The sequence below is a fragment of the Chiroxiphia lanceolata genome, chromosome 12 (genome assembly GCF_009829145.1).
Source record: "Chiroxiphia lanceolata isolate bChiLan1 chromosome 12, bChiLan1.pri, whole genome shotgun sequence".
Classification (NCBI taxonomy): Eukaryota; Metazoa; Chordata; class Aves; order Passeriformes; family Pipridae; genus Chiroxiphia; species Chiroxiphia lanceolata.
The window spans coordinates 16,877,745-16,897,613 of record NC_045648.1 but is presented as its reverse complement, the minus strand read 5'-3'; the positions used below and the strand labels follow the sequence as shown (position 1 = coordinate 16,897,613).

Below are 19,869 nucleotides of genomic sequence, written 5' to 3'. Positions count from 1 at the left end.
GAAACTTGTCTCTGACTGTGCCAAAAGTTCACCAGCCATATTTGTCAGTGAGTGAGAGCCATCTGCATGATTTTAAGCACATGTGGCCATCAAATGTAAGGACAGTGCCCTCATACTAATTTGAACACTTCTGAAAGGCTTTCCCCTAAAAAAAAAAAGTGAATTTGCTGTTACCGGGTAAGATTGTGAAGTGGAACAGCCTGGGTTCTGTTCCCAGCAAAGTGAGTAACTCCTGGGGTCTGTTTATGCACTGAGGCTCCTTTTTTTTCCCCCCTTCATTAATGTTTATGTTTAGGGTTACTTTAGAGACAAAATAAGTCCAACTCTAACATGCTGTGTAAGGGCTGCTTTCAGCCACTCCTCACCAGGCTCTGCCTTAACCACACTGGTGTTGGCCCCGTTTCAGACACCATGGGAGTTGGGCTCTTTGAAATCTCTTGTGTGCACAGGATATTTTCCATAGGTAGACTTTAGTCCGTTTACAGGGGGAAATCCTGAAATAATATTCAGAAGTCTTAAGTTTGAGGGCCATTCTGTATAGAAAATGGGTTTGGTTTAAACCTCAGAGTAGAGGAATCAAAGTAACAGCCAGAAAGAAGCCTCTGGAGGACAAGCTGGTCTCTTATACACTCACAGGACACGTGTTCTCCTGTGTTATGGTCAGTAATGTGCAAAAAATCATTAATGGTGTCACCTAGAAACCCGTAGCAATGTGAATATTAGAATAAACCATCTAAATAACTCTCTTCTTCCATCCAGGAGTGCTGATCCCTAAGGTGTTGCCTTCACTAGTGGTCGGCTGTTTATTGTGGCTTTCTCGATGTCTCCCAACTAGTGCAGTGACATTCCTTGTGTAGTCTCTTTCCCTTCCCGATTCCCCCTCTGGATTTTAGACTAGCGTGGCAGTGCCTGGGGAAGGTGAGTTGTTGCTATGTGCTGTCCCCTCGTTTCAGAGCCCCGGATCAACGCCAGCGAGGATGTGGTGCTCCACGTGTCCGGGGTGGCCGTCACGTTGCAGTGCAACCTCACCACCAGCCCCAGCCCCCTCACCGCCAGCTACTGGGTGAAGAACGGGGAGGAGATCCCAGGCACTAGGAGAACCTCCAACACCACAGAATACAAGTGAGTCCCTTGGGAATAACCTTCCTGTTCCACTGGAGAGCGCCGGGCTGGCAGACCGGTGGCTTTGGAGCAGGCGATGAGGGGTTGGGTTCCAGGGTGTCTAAAGCCTGGATTATTCTGGACCTTGCAATCTGAACTCATTTAGCTCCTCTCTGGGGCACAGACACACAGGGGAGTTTTCTTCCCTACGTGAAGATGGATCCAGTGTATGTCTGTGCCATGCAGGGAGGTGCAGCACACAAATCACTGCTGAGGTGAGCTGGTTTAGTCATCTCCTGGCCTTGGGGGATGAGAGAGGGTGATCTCAGAGTTGTTAGTGAAGGTTGTCAGATCACTGTGAGGAAATGGTCCCACATTTTGACTGAACCACGTCACTTGTACCTCTGGGCTGTCGGTGCATCCTCACCCTCAGCACTGACCTGTTCCCTGGCTCTGTCCCTTCCATCCAAGGCTGAGGGAACAGACCCTACACAGCCACCTCCCTCGTTTCACTGGAGCTTGCACAGAGCACAAATCTTTGGAGGGTCTCCATATTCCTGGAAAGGGACTTCCTTGCCGTGGAGTTGCTGAGAGCACATGGAGCTCCCTCAGTGATGCCCTCAGAGATCTGTTCTGAGTGTGTGATTTTCTTTCATATTTTCTTCTTTCCACCCATTCTCTTCCCTTGCTGTCAGCATGGGCAGCAAATACAGCTCTCAGTTCAGTGTTAGGCCAAGATGAAGAGCACTTGAGGAATGTTTTTAACCACTGCTGGGAACTTGCCCTCAACTAAATAGCTGCCTGATTTCTGTCTCTGGGGTGGCTCTTTACCCACCCTAATGTTGTTCACTGACACAGGATTAAGGAATGTTCAAGGTTTTCATTGCCTTAGCAAAGGAGCCTTTCATCCCCGGGATTATGGAAGTTGGGTTTAATTCTGGCAAATGTGTATTTTCCCTTTTCCTCTTTAGCTCACTTTGCATTACCTGTTTAATTTAAAAATTCATCTCACTTCCATAATTACATCCTGTTACTTCCTCAGTGCAGTGTTTAGCATTGGCCTTGAGTTTTAAAGGCTCTGCTTGCTTATCTGGCAATTAACTTGATGAGCAGTTTGGTCCAAAAGCACCAGTTTGAGTGGTGCAAAAGGCACTTTGTGCACTTTGTTTTCCAGGAAACTTAAGGATTGAGGCTGACTTCCCTGTAATATGTTCCAAGACATGTTTTCCTTCAAAATTCCTCTGTAGAGGGAGGATTAAGCTTGGCTTCAGTTTTAACTTCCTGGATAAGAACGTAGTAAAGTGGGCTAAAGAAAGACAGTCACTGTGTTCCCAGGGAACAGAGGGGTTGTAGGAGCACACTGAAATCCCAGGGACAGCTGGAGAAATCAGTAGATTTACATTTGCAAAACAGATCTTGATTTCCTGATCACTTTGAAGCTGCTTTGCTGCACATTGGGGTTTCAGGCTTTCCGTGGTGTTCTGTTCTTGAGTTTGATCTGGTTGGTAACTTCTGCTTTGATTTGGTTACTTTTTAAATCAGAAATACCAAATTCTCTCAGTGAGGATCCAGGCCAGCAGTGTCAACGTAGCTGTGGTTAAAAGAGGATATTTAGCTCCACCATCTATCTGTGTGCTTGCTTAATCTTTTCTTTCTATTTATTTCCCTTACAAACTTCCAGGTTATTGATTTTTCAGTCATTAGTGTGTTGGTTTGCTGTGAGATATGGTTGGTACTTGGAAGTTCAGTGTTGACCATCCAGGAAGCTTCAGAACTTAGAGGTGAAACTACTTCCCTTAAAAATCCTGCTTCACACAACGTTGGAAATTGAATATATCTTTCCTGATGCTCATTCAGACTCGATGCAGCTGCTCCTGCTGGAAGGCAGTTGTTGGCTAAACAAACTTGTCTGTCTTGAAAACTTTGCAGCTGTATCAGTTTACCCTTCTTTAATGATTGATGGTAATAATACCCCAGTGCCACCCTTGTGGCGTCACACTTTGCAAAGCAGCCTGTGTGGAACTGAGAGAATTCAGTGTCTTACTTATTTCCCCTCACTTTTAAACACTGACTGATAAAAAAAGCAGTGGTCAGAGCGTGATTATTTAACTGTTAAGGCCCTGAATGCACTTGGGGAGTTGCTTATCTGAAAGAGGCATTAACTTTGTAAGAGACTTTAGACCTTCACCAGCAACTCTGGAAAGTAAGTGCTGTAAACACTCAGAGGATTGTGTTGAACTGAGCGGCTTTTTCCATGTGTCTGAGCAGTTTCCATGTGTAATTAAATTGTTTTATTGCAGGGTTGCTGTTCAGCTGCATGCTGTTTGCTTAGGGGTTTAAAGAATTAATAATAATAAAAGAAAGCCAAGAAGCCTTTTGGTAAAGGGAGGGAGGGACTGGGGACAAGAGCTCTGCCTTAGGCTGGGCTCAGAGGGGGTTGTACCTGCCTACTTAGGCCACTGACTCGAGGAGGACTTGCTCCAAACGAGCTGCAGTGCACAATTAACAGGCATTAATTGAGTTAACAGTATGAAATCCAGTGAAAAGACCAAAGTCTGGGGTGGGGGGGACTAAATTCTGTTGCCAGTGCAGTGTTTCCGGGCTCTTACACGTGTTCTCTCCTGTCTGCAGGATCGCGAAGGCCAGAGCGGAGGAGTCGGGGGAATACTTGTGTGTGTTTGTGTTTTCCAACTCTCCTGTAGCCAACGCCACTATAGAAGTGAGAGGTACTCCTGGCTTTGTCTGTTTGGGTTTGTCTCCTCTCCCTGAAAATGCCATTTCTCTGCCACATCACTTGGGCTCTGTACAAGAGAGTGAACTCGTGAGGCCTTTCCTCGTGACACGGGGCCTGTGGTCAAACCTGGGTCAACAATACAGTTTATTATAAATAATAATTTGTTATGATACACAATAATTAGAATTCCAAGGGAAAGGCTTGCACACATTCTTAGGGAAACGTCTCACAGAGATGGGAATATGACCATTGCATTTGTGGTGTACTCAGGGAATACTACAACACCTTTCTGTCTTGTGCATCCTCTGGCATCTTTAGGACCCTAAAATTTAGGACAGAAATGGCTTAAAAATGTGAAAGGTTTGCACCAAGTTTTGCTGTAGTTGTTGAACAAAAGAGCAGTGTCTGGGTCATAATATGGAGGCGATTGGTAAATAGCCAATAATTTCAGCAAAAGCTGGTTTGGGAATTTCTGGTTCCCCACTGCATGGTCCTGAATCTGAGAGTAATTCATTGGTCTGTGTGACGTGGCAAATTCACAGCATTGTTCTCTCTCTGGAGAGCAGCATCTCTGGGACCATGCAGTCCCCTGGGGAAGGGGAATAGTGCCATATAAATAAACATCCTGGCTGATCTTGTACTGGTTTTCTGTCTTGATGATTTAAAAGTTCTTTCCCAACGAGTTCTTGTTGGCCCAGCTAAGAAGTCTATGGGATGTGAACACACAGAAATGGGCTGTTAGTGATTAAAACTGTATTTATCTCTAAAAATAATTATTGCCTTGCTTAGAGCAGTTTGAATTCCAGCACATTGTGCTTCTGGTGAGCTTCATCTGGGTGTTTAAGGTACCCCCATGGTTGTAGGGGGGCTATTTTCCTTTTTTATTTTTTTTTAATCTCATTCTATTCTTCTGCTCTAATTGCTAAATCTTCTAATATTACCTTAATTAAAATCTTAAGTTCTTACTTCCTTCTCTAGACTGCTTTAGGTGACACAGCACTTCTGGAGGCAGGAAAGGTAACTTTGGGAACAGAGTAAGACCTTTTCCAGCTCTCTAGAATGTCTCCAAAGATCTTTTGGGAATATTTGCCTCAGGGTTTGGCCCTGCCTGCCACCAACAGAACTTGGCAGGGGGGGTTGCAGGGATGTGGGGTTTAACATTGTGGAAAGAAGAGCCAGTCATGTGATTGAAGTGCAACAAGAACTAATCCTGCTAACGTTTCACATACCTAAAGTACCATGAGTGGCCCTCAGCTAGAAGGCAGTGACTACAGCAGCACTCCTGGGAGATTTTACCCCTCCAGAGTCCTCAGCTGCCACAATTCCAGGCCTCAGGAACCCTGTTTTCCAGCTCTTCCTTACAGCAAGAGTGGCTGATGTGCCTTGAATTCCTCCTTGGCAGGGAGAAGAACCAGGGCTTGTCTGGGGTGGGAAGTACCTGCTCAAGCTTTATGCCAAGCAAACTGGGAATTGGAGCACGTGGACACTTTTTAACTGGAAAGATGCTTTCCTTCTAACTCCTGTTCCTTGGAAACTTGGGGAGTGACAAATTGGGATGCATTTAAAGCACGAGGCAGATGTGATGGACAGTGAGACGTGACTCTTGTTTGCCCCTGCAGATGCTGTGGTTTAGTACTTACCTGCAGGTGTGGTGTTTGTGGTTAAGCAGCTGAACACAAATTTAATTGCTCACTGTAATTGTGGTGCAGTTTCATCTGTTGATGCACAGGGAGAAGATGGTTCTGAATACGAAAATGCCCGTGGGCCAAAAATAGTGGCTTTGTGACAGCTTGTGAACAACTTCACCGAGTGCCTCGTGGCAGATGCAGCCCAGGGCATCCACTGCCATTTGCCTTCCATGTAATGCTGCCTGTTTGCCTCCACGTGTCCCTGGAAGTGCTGGATGGGGCTTGGAGCAACCTGGTCTAGTGGAAGGTGTCCCTGCCCATGGCAGGGGGTGGGACTTGGATGAGCTTTCAGGTCCTTTCCATCCCATTCTGGGATTCTGTGATTTTTCTCGGTAGAAAAATTCCTGGGGCAGGAGTGTAACAGCAGTTGGAATTACTGGGGTTTAATGGCAGTCTGTGACGCTGTTCTGGGAATTCCAAGTCTGGCTTCCCTCATCCAGCTTTTGGATGAAGCATCTGGTGGAGCCTTTGAGTGTTTTTGCTCAGATCCTCGGAGCTTTGGGGGCACTGTGGGAGCGCAGCTCTGAGCTTGAAACAACAGGCTGAGCAAATGCTGATACTGGGAAAGTTCTGCCTTGGAATAGGGATCTTCTCCCATGTTTTCTGTGGGACTGTTGCATGGAAGCAGGTTATCCTGGCAGGAGCAGTGGGGATGACACTGCCAGGCCCTGGCCAAGGGGCTCTTTGCCACCTCCTCCCCACCTGGAAATGGATGTCTGTAGTTGCTCCACTGCCACACTGTAGAAGACCCTGCTTTGCTTTTTTGCTTTTTGTTGGGAGTTTGGAGCTCTGGAGAATGAAGATTAAAAGAAAGAAGAGGAATGAAATGCAACCCTGAAGAATTCTGCCTCTGCAGTGTTCCTGCTCTTACCGAGATCTCAGGAGAAGGTGGGAGAGCAAACAAGTTTCTGTCTGTCTGTCTGTCACAGAGCAGCTGGGAGAGCCTGGGGAAGGACATCCCTGCAGTTCCCTTGGGCTGCACAGGGGTAGCACAAGCATCAAGGAAGATCCTGGATTATGTACCATAACTGAGAGGGCATCTCTTCTCTCTGCCTTGCCTTCCCATACCAGGCTCCCTTTTCTCCGTGTCCAGAGCTGTATCATTCCTCCTCCTCTGAGGCCTTTGTGCCATTCTCTCATCAAGGGACTCTTTGACTCCCCTCGCTCACTTTGCACTTTTCTGTTCCTCCCACTTGCTCTTGGGGAAGATCTTGGCTCTGGACTCCTGACTGTCTTAGGAAACCTCTGCTGCAGCCTCATGTCTGTACCAGAAATTAATCAAGAAATGGGACACTCTTGGCAGAGCCGGATCTTGGAGTGATCCAAGAAAATCCACATCAGATTCTCCCTTCTCACTGCACCTTTGGTGTCTTCACTCTGTGCCCAGACTACAAAGGGAGACAGGGATTAGGATCATAATGCAGGGAAACAAATCTTCCAGAGCCCTTTTATAGGTCACCCATAAGACATAGGAGTTTTTATTGCAGGAATATTTTTAGGTGCTTTTGCCCTTGCTTTAATTTTGTCTGTTAATGGGAAACTTGAAGGGGTTTTGTTAACTGGGACGTGGTTTGGAGGTGTTACACATATTAGTTCAACTTTCCTTTTTGGTAGTGCTGTAAAATAGCTTGAAAATACCTGGAAATTAAGGGCTGAATGCCTCCTGTATATTCAAGTACCCTTTAACAAGGCAAAACCCCCTCTTTTCAGGGCTGTATTGAAAGCAAACCATTCAGAAAGCAGCTGCACAGTGTGTTTTGTGTCTGTTGGGGACCTGGAGCATGGAAGCCCAGTGTTTAGTCTGGCACAAACCCTCCTTTCTCTTGTGGTTTGGTTTAAAACTATCAAAACGCTGCATATCAGAAGTTCCTCTTGTGTCAAGAATCCCTGAATGCATGTTTATTTTGCCTTCTTTTTGGTAGCAGTTAATTTAAATTAGCTCTGTCTCTTTTTTGCTCTTCCATGTGCTTGTTCCAAGGAAACCTTCAGTATCTTTCCAGTGTCACAGTGCAGGAGTTTCACCAGGGGCAGTGTCTGGGTTTCAGTGGTGCAGGAGCTGACAGAGCAGGTTGTGTCCACGTCTGAACAGAGATGGGGATTCTGCTGCCTGAAAGCTGGAGTGAAATCCAAACCCTTCCTGAACAACACCTGCCTCATTCTGGCCTTTATCTGGCACCAGAGTAGAATGGTTTGAGGAATAATCCTGCCTTGAAAAGCTTCCCAAGAAAACACTACTCTGTGCTAAAGCTGTGACTGGGGTTTGCTGCGGGGATAGTGGGAGAGCAGAACACAGTTTGGGAGAGGAGATGCTGCATTAATGTCTCACTGGGTAGCACCATGCCCTGAATCATCAGTACTGCACTGGGGCTCCCCTCTGGCTGCCTACAGAAATAGTGCCTGTCCCAGCAGAGCCGGGGAGGAGCAGGAGGTATTCTTGGCACTTGTGCTCCGCTGGGATAACCCTTTGGAGATGGCCTCTCCTTACAGTGTCGCTGTCTGTGGGCTGTAGGAGAGCTCTAGGTCACCCTGCAGTACAAGTTGAGGTGTCCTAGAAAGCCTTCCCTCTTTCTCTCCCTCCCTCTTTCCCAACCAACATCTGACACAAAGTGGGCCAGCTGTGCCTGCTGCCTCCCCTGGCCCCTTTTCCCAGCACAGATCTGCTGCCAAGGGATGGCCCTGGAAACCCAAGTGCTGCCACATGGAGCCCGTGTGGGGCTGCAGCTCCAAGGTGATGAATCCTGTTGCTGCTTCTCCCCTTGGGGTCATTTCCAGTCCCTTTTGGCAGCCCAGGTCTGGGATCATTGCCTTGTCACCACACGTCTCTTGTGCTCCCACTGGCGTCTCGTGTTCCTGAGGCTGGAGGAGATCCCTGCTTGTCATCCTCAGGGAAGCAAAAACCACAGGGAGGTCACTGGGCTCACCCAGCTCCTGCCTGAAGGAGAACTCCCTTGGCACCTTTCAGCAGGCCATGAGATGAAATCCCCTTCCTGAACCATCATTGTTTGGAATAAGTGTTCTTTTCCTCCCTGGGGCTGCAGGCAGGAAAGGACATTGCAGGTGCATGTCAGTGCTTGGGGTCCTGAAGTCACACAGCACACACAACCCCAAAGCTCATTGATTTTTCTGCTTGAAGCCCTCCAGCTCAAACCCTTGATTTCCTCTGTGTGTCACTGCCCCTTGCAGGCACGGGTGGTGTGTGATATCACCTGGAGGTGTGGAATGGCCTTGCCTTCCCTGCTTCCTTCGGTTTCTGTACCTGGCAGCTGCTTTCTGCACAGGACCAGAGAATTGTTTGGATCTGGTGTCTTCATTCAGTTCAGGTTTTATGTCTCTCAAAGTATTTTTATGTTTGATGTGGATACATTTTATGTGTCGCTTTTCTTAAGGATAAATAAAACCCCTTGGTTTTGTCCTTGGCCTTGTTCTTACCTATCGTGGTTATGGTTGGCATCGTCTGTAATTAATTTTCTGGCACCTGTCTTAGCTTCACCCTTTGGTCAGAACTCCTGCAGAGCTCAGGGGTGTATTGGGAATCCTGCTGGAATTCCCACAGGCACTTGGAGAAAGCCTGGGTCAATGGGTGTCTCCTGTGGTGTCTTTGCAGGTGAACACATACACACAGGAGCACTGTAGCTGAGGTGTTCTTACAGCCTTTTTTGTTCATTTTGATAATGTTGTGAGAGGCACAGTTAATCAGCTGCATTACTGCTAAGAAGATTCCAAGGCATGGGATGCTTCCTGCATTTCAAACCCCTGGGCTGTGAAATGTGACAATATTAAGCACTTCAGCTTGCCAAGCAATTTCCCAAAGAGCTGTAATTTTTGGGACGAGCAGGTTCAGCTGATGTCTGGTTGCACAAGATGTTTTGTTCACTTTGATCAGAACTGTGAAATCTGCTCCGTTATTTCAGCTGCAGGTGCTCCCCCTGTACCTGTCTGCAGGGGGGACTTGCTAGTGGGGAAAGGAACTCTCCTTGGAAGGAATTCTGGTGCCTGGGGGTCTTTTCCTGGAGCACCCAGCCTGGCCTTTGACTGGATTATCAGATCAGTGTCCTGCCATCACACAGCAGGCCACGTGTGCCGTAATTAGCGGGCTGGAGGGCTTTAAAGGTGGTCACTGCGGCCCCAGAACCATCTGCTCCAGCCAAGGTTCAGCTCAGGCGCTGCACTGATCCAGCCTAATCTCTCGTGAGGTTTTAGGGCTGCGCTGATAAACAGAGAAGTAAAATCACAATTTTTCCTCCCAAAGACAGGCTCGGTGTGGGAAAGGAACAGCTTCCAGGGAGCTGGAAAACTTGGGTTTTTGTCCATATGATTGAAATGGCTCTCTTTGCATTTACAAGCTGCTCCTTTGTTTTGTAGCCACTCCCGACATCACCGGGCACAAGCGAAGTGAGAACAAGAACGAGGGGCAGGAGGCCCTCATGTACTGCAAGTCCGTGGGCTTCCCCCACCCCGAGTGGGTCTGGCGCAAGAAGGTCAATGGAGTGTTTGAGGTAAGAGGAGTGGGGGGGGCCAGGCACGCACCCACCTGCCAAAATCCCTGGAAGGAGGGAAACCAGCACCCTGGCTTTAGGGATGTGCTGCTGAAGCCTCATAACTTTGTAAAATGCAGCTCCTCAAAAGTCTGAGCCGTCAGTGAGTGAAGGCAGCAGTGGGGATGGATGGATGGATAAAAGATGCATATTTATGGTATTGGGGTGTGAACAAGAGCTGCTCATGGCATTGCTGGTCAATACAGTGTTCAGGGTATCTGCTGCAAACTGCAAGATCTGAGTTATGAAATATGATTTAAATCTGCATTTGGCTATAAATTCCTCCCAAGTTTTCCAGTTTTACTGGTTGAGCTCACAAGACTCAGTATGAGGAGGTGGCAGTGATCTCTATTAGTGTTCAAGTGAGCATATTTTTTCCATGTAGCAACTGCTGCAGTGAGCAGGAAAATGTGACCAGCAATGGGGATAGCAGAGAAGCTGGAAGTTGCTAAACCCGTTGGCTTTTCTATCGCTGCATGACCTGCCAGAGGCAGCAATTGGAGGGATGGCTGAATAAAAAATGTTAAGCAAGTAACAGGATGGGATGATTGTTCACTGCCAAGTGTGAGCTCAAATTCCTATGGGATGGTGCTGTATGTGCCCGTGTGCTGGGAGTGCTCAGAGGTGGTGGTGATGTGCAGGGTTCCCTTCGTGGTATTTTTGGTGGTGTTCTGAAGCACAGCTCCCTTTAGAGAGAGAATAAACACCAGCTGTGGGCTTCTCCCTCAAAGCTCTTCCAGTTCCATGACACACAAACCAAAGGCTCTCGCTCTTTTCCACCCTTCTCCTTTCGCCAGGACATCAACAACTCCTCCGGCAGGTTCTTTATTTCCAACAAGGAGAACTACACCGAGCTCAGCATCACAAACCTGCAGATCAACGAGGACCCCGGCGAGTACCAGTGCAACGCCACCAACCAGGTGGGCTCCGTGTCGGTCACGACCATCCTGCGCGTGCGCAGCCACCTGGCCCCGCTGTGGCCCTTCCTGGGCATCCTGGCAGAGATCGTCATCCTCGTGGTCATCATCGTCATCTACGAGAAGAGGAAGCGGCCGGACGAGGTGCCGGACGGTAAGTGTGCCCAGCGCCGCCACTGAGCACGGAGCACGAGGAGCAAGGGAAGAGAGCCTGTGGGAGCCACAACGGAGTGTGGGGCCTTGGGGCAGGAAGGACCAGCAGCCCAGTTTGTCCAGCTCCAAGCGCTTTGCTTTCTCGCCTGTTCCTTCTCCAGACGTAAAGCCCAGAGGGTCACAACACTGGATTTTTCCAGAGATCTCAGACCATGGGGTGGGAGGGGGGGGTCATTAATATCTCCGAAGCTTTTTTTGCACAAGGGATCTGGTACTCCCGTTGCTTTCCTGCTGTGGTAGCCCTGGGAAATCCTGCCTGTCGGCCCTAAGGGAGCGTAGGGCAGCACAGGGGGGGAGAGCTGGAAGCCACTATTCCATGATGGGTAGCGACTCCCTCTTCCATGTGGCATCCAGGTCAGACAACTGGGCAGGTTCCGTAAGGAAACATTACACTTAAAACTAAGGAATCATTACATTTCAAGGGATTTGGGACTGCAGAGATACTTCAAAACTGAAATGTTCTCAGAGTTCAGAGGGGTGGGGGAGGGCTCTTACTCTGCTGTGTAGCTGAATTTGTATTTAAGGAATGCTCTGGAAACCATATCTAGTAGTTATAGCCACTGAGTTAGATTTTATAAAGATCAGGCTTTTATTATCAGGTTTAATGGTAGCAATAATTAGTTAAACTGTGTTTGGTACATAAAAATAGTAACTTTCATCTTTGGGCTCCTTCTGCACACCTTCCTCTTAGAGATCAGGGAAGGGGCAGTTTGAGGCTGAGTATTTGCAAGAACCATGCTGAGAACAGGCTTTAATGTGCTACTAGCTGCTTACTACAGTGTGTAACGAGAACCTCCCCAGGCACTCCTTGGGAGGAGCAGCTGGAACATCATCGTGCTGTAGGAACATGAGATGTCCAAGCAATGGAGGAGGTGCTTCAGAGCCCATGGAGGGACCAGTACAGGCAGCACTGAGCCCTCAGCACCTTCCTGGGCTGGCCAGGCCCTCCGAGTGGGAGATGATTCCCCAGGCAGCTGGGTGTGGATGGCACAGCCAGGACACGCTGTCGTGGAGCTGCGTGAGGGACTGATCCCAGCGCAGCGGGGTGTTTGCCTTTAGGATGGGAATAGAGGTGTGAGACAGGGATCTGTGTGTGAAGTGGGGGCAGAACCACCCTCACGGGGCCTCACGTGTCTCAGAGCACGAGGAGAGAAGCTGGTGAAACAGATAACAAATGGTAACAGTGGGAGAACAGCTGGGGCTTGGATCACTCCTGGGGAACACCAAAACTGGCTGAAGTAGTGCCTACCTAGAGCAAACCAGCTTCTGGTTGTCACCATTGAGTAGCACTTACTAACTACTTACAGAGCATGTGTGGGGACTGCTCTGGGTGTGCAGCCAACCAGTTACACGGCAGTGCATGTTCCTGTGCATAACTAACAGCTTCCCAGGCGCCCAGGGGGCTGTGCTGCCCATGGCCTGGCCTCAGAGCGGCCCCAGCCAGCCTGGAAAACTTGGAAAGGACAACTTTCATGTTCTCTTGCACCTCCCCTCCGTGTTGGTGACTCTTCAGAGTTCCCCGCGTTCAGAATTTCATTCGATGAAGTTTCACAAGGACCCAAACAAGGTATCAGTAATTTGATATGTCAGCATTCCCTGCAAGAGGCCCCAAATGAACTGAATCCCACAGGAATTGGCTTTGACTTGACCAAATCGCAGCGCAGCCACTGTGGAGGTGCGGTAAGGCTGGAGGTGCAGAGTTCACTGCCTGTTTGTTGCCAAGGCTGAGTTTTCCTGGCTGGTCTGGTCATTCCTCAGGTGCCCAAGGGATCCAGGCCCATCATCTCCCATGGAGCTGTCCATGATGATGAGCCCAGGAACTGAGGTTACTACGTGGCTTTCTTGGGCAGCTAAGCCAGAGCCCTGGAGAGTGACACACCTCCGGGGGGGGACAGACATTCTCCCTGTCCACCTTCCTGGAGGACAAAATCCATGCTGGATGTCACAGTCCATGCCTGTGTATTAGGTTTGCTTGGATGAAGGGACACAATTGGCATAACGCTGACTTGAGTCCTGCATTCCTTGGATACTCTTGCATTGAAGCTTTCCATGGTGCTGTGGTGGGAAACGCCCCGCGAGCGGGGCACTCACGAATGCACACGCGGGAAATCGTCGGGAGCCTGCTGATTTCCACACCCACGTGGATGTTTGAATTGGTTATCCTTGAGTTTATTATTTTCCAGACATGGTTACGAAATGCCAAAGTTAATGCTGGAATGCAGTGGCCTGCTTTAGCGTTGGGAATTTCAACTCCCTGCTTCCCAAAGTCACACCTCCTCCTCCTCCGCGTGCCGCAGTGAGGAACAGCAGCGAGCCCGTGGCTGAGGCAGCAGCTCGGGCACGGGATGAGGCCAAACAGCACATCCCCTCCCAGCAGTGGGGCAGCAGCTGGGATCCCTTTCAGCTGGCTGTTCAAAGCTCTGTAGTTTTGGGTGTGATGTGGTTGTGGTCACAGCAGAGCTTCACGTGAAGCTGCTGCAGCAATGACTGAGCTGTTCGTGCCCTTCCTGCTGGGGTGTGAATTTTCTCCTTGGTCCACTCCAGATTTAGACACTGAGACTCCTTCATATTCCACCCTCATCACCCCATCTTCCAATGGCAGGATAACTCTGGGCCTCCCTGAGTCACCAGATCTCTCTGCTGTCCTTCCTTAGCTCTGCCGTGGCAGGGAGCAGCATTCCAGTTCCTGCAGCCAGGTTTGAGGATGGATGGCCACTTGGGAGCCCTGCCCACTGGATCCTTATTGCTGGGCTGGGCACGTCCTCCTGCTGCAGGATTGATTCCTGCAGATCAGGTGGCTGCTCCCTGTAAAGAACTGGAGTGTTGGGGTGCAGGTGTTGTACCTGTGGTGTCTCCACCCCCTTGCCCCTCCCACCTCCACTCAGGAATCCTCTGAGAAGATCTCAGCTGGAATTTCTGCACACATCAGTGCAAAGATGGCTCGTTCAGGCCACCTTTAAAGGGTTGTTTTAAACATTTGGGAGAAAACCAAATGCTAAATGTGGTCACTTCCCCTGTATGCTGGAAAATCAGAGGCTTTTGGAGCTGGAGGAGCTATTCAAGGCACAGCTGAAGCACCCTCAGCTCCTGGCTGGGGCAGTGCAGGATGGATGCAGCTGAGCTGTGTTGTCTTGGATCCTGATGGGAGCTTCAGGTGCCCACGCTGAGCTCTCCTCATGCCTTGTCCCAGTGTTTTTAGGGCTGGCTCAGTTCAGCCTACACAAGTGACAGTGCTCAGGGTGTGCTGTGGGCCCCTGGGATGAGACCAGCCTGGGGGATGTGACTGGCTGGAGAGAAATGTTCTCTCTGGGGGAGAGATTTCTTGGGTATCTGGGATGCTTTCCAAAAGTGCCTGGGGACCCTGCCTGGCCAACCCAAACAGACAGTGGAATTAATTCCCTTACCCTCTCATCTCCATGTTCTGAAGGCTCCAGCTGGCCTGGCTCAGTGTCCCAACTGCCCTATCCCTGGGGGCTGGGGAGGGTGACAGATATCCTGGGTACAGCTGGAGTTCTCTGTTCACTGTGGAGTGAGGCTTTAAGAGTTTGGGGGAACAAGGGCTGGTGTTACAAGACACTTCCCCAGTGGAAAATGTGTTCCCTCTGCCTGGAAGAGCAGGGCCAGTCGTTTAACTTTGGCATTTCCTGACTACAGGGGTTGGTTTTGCATGGACCTTGCTTTCTGTGTTCCGGTGAATTGCTTTTTGTGCCTCGGGGCCAGGGCTGCTCAGGAGCTCCTTTGCTAATATTTCCTCCTTCTCAGAACTCAGATTTGTGAGTTGATTCTTATTCCTGCTGCTCAAAGGAACTTTGCACCTGTGAAATCCCTATTTCCACCAAAACAGTGCAAAGATGGCATCAGGGGATTCCCGGCACAGGGTCTCCTGTGTTGCCCATGGATTAGGGGGTTCTCACCTCCCAGGGTGGGTAACCTGTGAACCCCCTCACATCCAAATCCCAAGCTGGAAGGAGGAAGGGAGGGCAGATTGCGCTTGAATCCCGCATCCTTTCCAAATGTGAGTTTTGACTTGCTTTACGTGTGGTAAAGCAACATCCAGCTCACATCCTGTTCCCAGAGATCAGCCAGGGGCTGGAAAATCCAGAGCAGGCAGAGAACATGTGGCTTCCGTGGCTTTTGGGACAGAGCTGCATGAGCCTGGCATGGGGCTGGATGCACGGCGGGAGCGGTTCCGCAGGGGCTGCTGGCTCTGCTCCCAACGGGAGCACCTTGGGCTGCCCGGGACCAGGAAGGGAAGCGAGTGCCTTCATTCCTCTGGGTCCCGCTTGAGCTGCTTGGTGTCAATAGGCAGAGGGAGATCAGCCATCGTGACCTGAACCTGGTCTAGCAAGGTTTCTAAAGAAAGCGAGTTTCCTTCTGTTGTTGGATCAAATAGCCTAAAATTAGCAAAGCTGCTGGTTTAAAGGGTGTTTTCTGGGGTAAGTAGAAAGTAAAAACTCCTTGGCTACATTCCCTGTAGGAATGGGAGCAGTTTTTACTTGAAAAGCCATATTCATGATCTTTAGTCCAAAGCCATGAGGTGACTGGGTTATAACATGTCCCTTTTCATTCTTCCCCTCTCATTTCTCAGCCTAATCCAAAGACTTCCCATAAGCGTTTTTCCTGGCTCTGCAGAAGCTCCATCCATATCCCCACATTCTTTCTAACCCTCTTTTGTTTTTTTCTTGACTTTCCCTGTTCCTGCTATTACTGTAAGTAATTAAAAGAAACAAACTGTTTGCACTGCAATGGTTCACCTTGTAACAAGTTGATTTTTGTGGGGGTTTTTTTTCCCTGTTATCCACATCTTTCTCTCCCACACCTAAAATTCATCAGGGGGAGAAAGTTGTCAGGCAGGTTCACAGTGAGACTGTAGCCATCAGCTGATCCCAGTGGGAATCGACCAGCACAGGAGCTGTGTTGTAACACAGGCTGTCGCAGGCTCTGGCTGCTCCTTCTGAGCATTTGAGCTTAAACTGAACAGCAGCTGGGTTTAACAAGGCTCCAGCTCAGTGGGGGTCTGTGCAGGAAGGCTGAGAGTGGCCAAGTGCCGGGATAAGAACTGTCCCTGGGGCTGCTGCTCTCCCCTCCTCTCTGAGCAGGTTTCTTATGGCTCAGAGAAGCTGTGGCTGCCCCACCCCTGGAAGTATCCAAGGCCAGGGTGGGGGCTTGGAGCACCCTGGTCTAGTGGAAGGTGTCCCTACCCATAGCAGGGGGGTGGAATGAGACGGCCTTTAAGGTCTTTCAACCCAAACTACTCTGTGATTGATTCTTAGCAAGTGTTAAAGCACGAGCCGAGACACAGAGTCCCTTCAGATGCAAAAATTGGAATCTTAGTGCTGGAGGAACCCGTTAGTGTTTCATTTTTAACTTCTTCCAGTCACAAGATGCTACCCAAGATTAAGTTGCTATTAAAAGTAAACCCTGTAGCTTCCCAAAGGCGGTGGAAGAAACTGAGCAGCATCTAAAATGCCTTATAAATTAAGGCTGGAAGTAAATGGGGAGGGGGGGGGCACAAAGCACATTCCCGTAATGCAAGTGGAGGAGCTAAGGGAGATCTGCTTGTCATCACCTTCCAGTTTTAATGCCCAGATATTTTTGCCCACAAGGACTGGTCACGTGTCGAGACAAGCAGCAGTTTGACCCTTTTGGTTCTGAAATGTGTGATTTGGGGGGTGCCGGTCATCCCGTACCCACAGGAAAGGCCTGGCTGTGGGGGGGGTTTGATTCCTGCATTCTCTGAACAGTGGGGTTTTTGGAGGCTGCGGATCCCCTCCAGCTGGCAGAGGGAATCCCTGCAGGAGGGGTGTAGTGTGGTCGGTGGTGGTCCCAGCTCGGCCGGGCGCACCTTCCCCGTGACCGTCGGTGTCACGGTACCAGCGCAGGGCTTTGGCATAAAGCTTTGGGTTGTATTGATCTTGTCGGTTACTATGACTTCTTTTTTTTTTTTTTCCCCCCTTCAATTGCATCATACCCTTAAAAAATGGTGGTAAGTGAGAGCTCTGCATGCTTTGGAGTTTGTTTAACCTCCGCTTCAGTCTATACAACGCACAAGTCATGACCGTTAACACTCTTAAAACTTCCTCATTCACGTTCACAACTAATTTGGATTTCAGTTTGCTGTTTTTAATCTTTTCTTTAGTCTGATTTTGTACTGGTTTTTCTGTTGTTCTGTTGCCCCCTGGTTTTGCTGAGGGTTCGGTCTCTGTCTGTACTGTACTGGGGATGCTTTTCCAGCAGTTACTGGCTCACCAGGATAGCGACGCACCGAGGAATCTTCCTCGGTCTTTTTCTCTCTGTTTAGGGTATAGATGGGACAGGGACGAGTGGTGGGGATCCACCATCCCTAAGTATTCCAGTAGGCTTTTTTGTTGGGTCTCTGTTAGGAAAACACCTGATGGCAGCCTTTACAAATGTGAAGCTTCTTTTATTTATTCTCCCCCCCCCCCCCCCCCCCCAACCACAAACCTCCTGATCCGAAATGGGCATTTCAATATTTGAGCAGAGAAGGGAGAACGGTTATTTTTCTAGCGAGATCTCCACGGTGCAGTTCGATATTGCTGAAGTCCAGCCAAACAAACTCCCAAAGCTGTCGATGGTGTTTGTCAGAGCCGAGAGGAGTCTCGGGGGGCAGCGCTGGGTTTGGGGCCCGGGGCTCGTCCCGCCCGGAGCGCGGAGCTCGGCCTGCTTTCAGATCCTTTGATTCCCAAAAGATGTTTGTGGAAGGAAGCTGTAGATTTCCTCTGCTGTGCTTTGTGTTTCAGTACCTGATGTGTCTCTGTATATCTCACTGTATATACAACAGCACATTGATGTCTGGCTGTCCTTCCTAGTCCCAGTTCTCTGTACCGTGTCCGATAGTTACTGTTGCTGGTAATGGAATTCTGTGGACACCGGTGTGTCGCTAGTCTGTTATTTTGGCTGTAAAGCTCTTGGTTTGTGGTTAGTTCTTTATTTTTTGGAGTATTTTTTGTTCCGGTCACTGTCTGTGCTAGCGGTGGCTTTGCCTCTCCGTTGCCTTGAAGGTCCAGGTGGAGTAATGTCCCCCTTTCCCGACATTACTCCTGGCGTGTGCTCATGCGGATGCCTACACTGTAAGACTGTAATTTCCATAACTGCTTCATGTGCACTAAGCACCCTTGTGGAATCCTGCTGAGAGTTTCTCAAAGACTTCCCATGAAAAATCCCTCCGGCACAAGGTGGGAACAGCAACTGTTGAGTGCCCAAACCAGCAGGGCCTGAATTGGTCCCCCCAAAATCCGCCTATGGGAACGTTAACTTCCAGGATTGGTTTTTGTACTGCTGTTTAAATGCATTTCTGTCTTCTGTACTGCAGCCTGGGAGAAAATACAGTGTTTGAGAATTCCAAAAAATAGTCCAATTGCTCGTGAAAGAGTTAATGCCAAACATTCCTCATTGGCAGATGTTTCCCCCCCAATTCTTAAGAGCATTCTTTTGCCAAGGGACACGGGCAGGACGACGCTGTCGGTGTTCTGGAGGTGTCACAGCTCCTGACTCCTCCTGGTGATCAGATGCCGCTGCCCAAGGACCACGGCTGGGGCTGGAATTGAGTGTTCCCCTTCAGTCTCCTCCTAACCTGGTCCCTTCTAATTAAACATTGAGAAAAATGGGGAGTGTAGAGGTGGTTTCATCCATGGGGGAAAATGAGTAGGGGGGTTATGTCCCTTCTGAGGTATATACCAGGAATTACCCATGAGCAGTGGAGAAATGGCTTACAAATTGAAATACGTATATTAAAAATTAAGTCAATGCAAGCAAACAACCAGCAGGATTTTACAACTGAACCGTTGGTTTGTCTCCTCATCTATTTTTTATGAGATTGAACCACTGGAACTTGGGGACAAGATGAGTCTTGACCATGTTGCACCAATCTGTCCGCTACAGTTGCAGTCCTTCATGACCAGCATTCCAAGTGTTAACTAAACCCATTGAAGCAACATACCTGCCATTAAACCCGAATCCAGAACAGTAACTCCATGACTCCTTGCACTCCCGACTGGAATGGCCTTTGATGCTGTAGATAGATTGGTTTGCTGCTCGCAGTGCGGCCGCGGCGCCGGGCAAACACTGACTCTCTTTTTCTTTCCTTCCCTTGTCTCTCCTGGATCGCATCGGGATTCTTGCTGCAGATGATGAACCAGCTGGGCCAATGTAAGTGTGTTTTGAGGAAAAAAGTTCTATTTGGGCTAATCTGGGGGGTTGTGGGAGGTGACAGAACATATGATTGATGTCACGTGTACCATTACGGACGGTAACGGACACTTTGGTGTGTTGTGTGTTAGTGCTGGAGGAAAGAAAAGCAACATCTTGCTAGAAAACAAATACTGTGGTACAATACCAAGTCTGAAAGCTTTATTGTATTCAGCCACTTAAAGAGAGGAAGAGTGAAATGCTGTTTAAATAATTATGTACAAATAATTGCATATAGTTATGTACAGATAAGTACAAATAATGTACATTTTTCCTGTGTTGGTGACTGATTTTGGTGCACTTCTTTATAACTTCTCTCTCTCCAGGAAAACCAATTCTACAAACAATCACAAAGATAAAAACTTACGCCAGAGAAACACAAATTAAAAATGCTCATCATGTAAGTATTCCCCGAGCCCTGCTGGGAGAGGGCCGGCTCAGCCCTCCCCTGGCTGTAGCGGTTGGGGCGCGGA

The 19,869-nt window shown here is 49.0% G+C and overlaps 1 protein-coding gene across 3 annotated transcripts in view; it reads left to right on the top strand.

Annotated features, from left to right (window-relative positions):
• The window catches only part of NPTN (neuroplastin), a 46,680-nt gene that overhangs the window by 25,442 nt on the left and 1,369 nt on the right, over positions 1 to 19,869 (top strand). For 2 of the 3 annotated variants that reach the window (XM_032699824.1, XM_032699822.1), the window contains exons 2-7: positions 954 to 1,122; positions 3,733 to 3,827; positions 9,886 to 10,019; positions 10,856 to 11,129; positions 19,336 to 19,357; positions 19,723 to 19,796. In XM_032699824.1, coding sequence (XP_032555715.1) covers positions 954 to 1,122; positions 3,733 to 3,827; positions 9,886 to 10,019; positions 10,856 to 11,129; positions 19,336 to 19,357; positions 19,723 to 19,783 — 755 coding nt within the window. In that variant the 3' untranslated portion in view covers positions 19,784 to 19,796. The remainder of the gene's footprint in view (positions 1 to 953; positions 1,123 to 3,732; positions 3,828 to 9,885; positions 10,020 to 10,855; positions 11,130 to 19,335; positions 19,358 to 19,722; positions 19,797 to 19,869) is intronic. The other variant, XM_032699823.1, reaches the window with a different exon arrangement.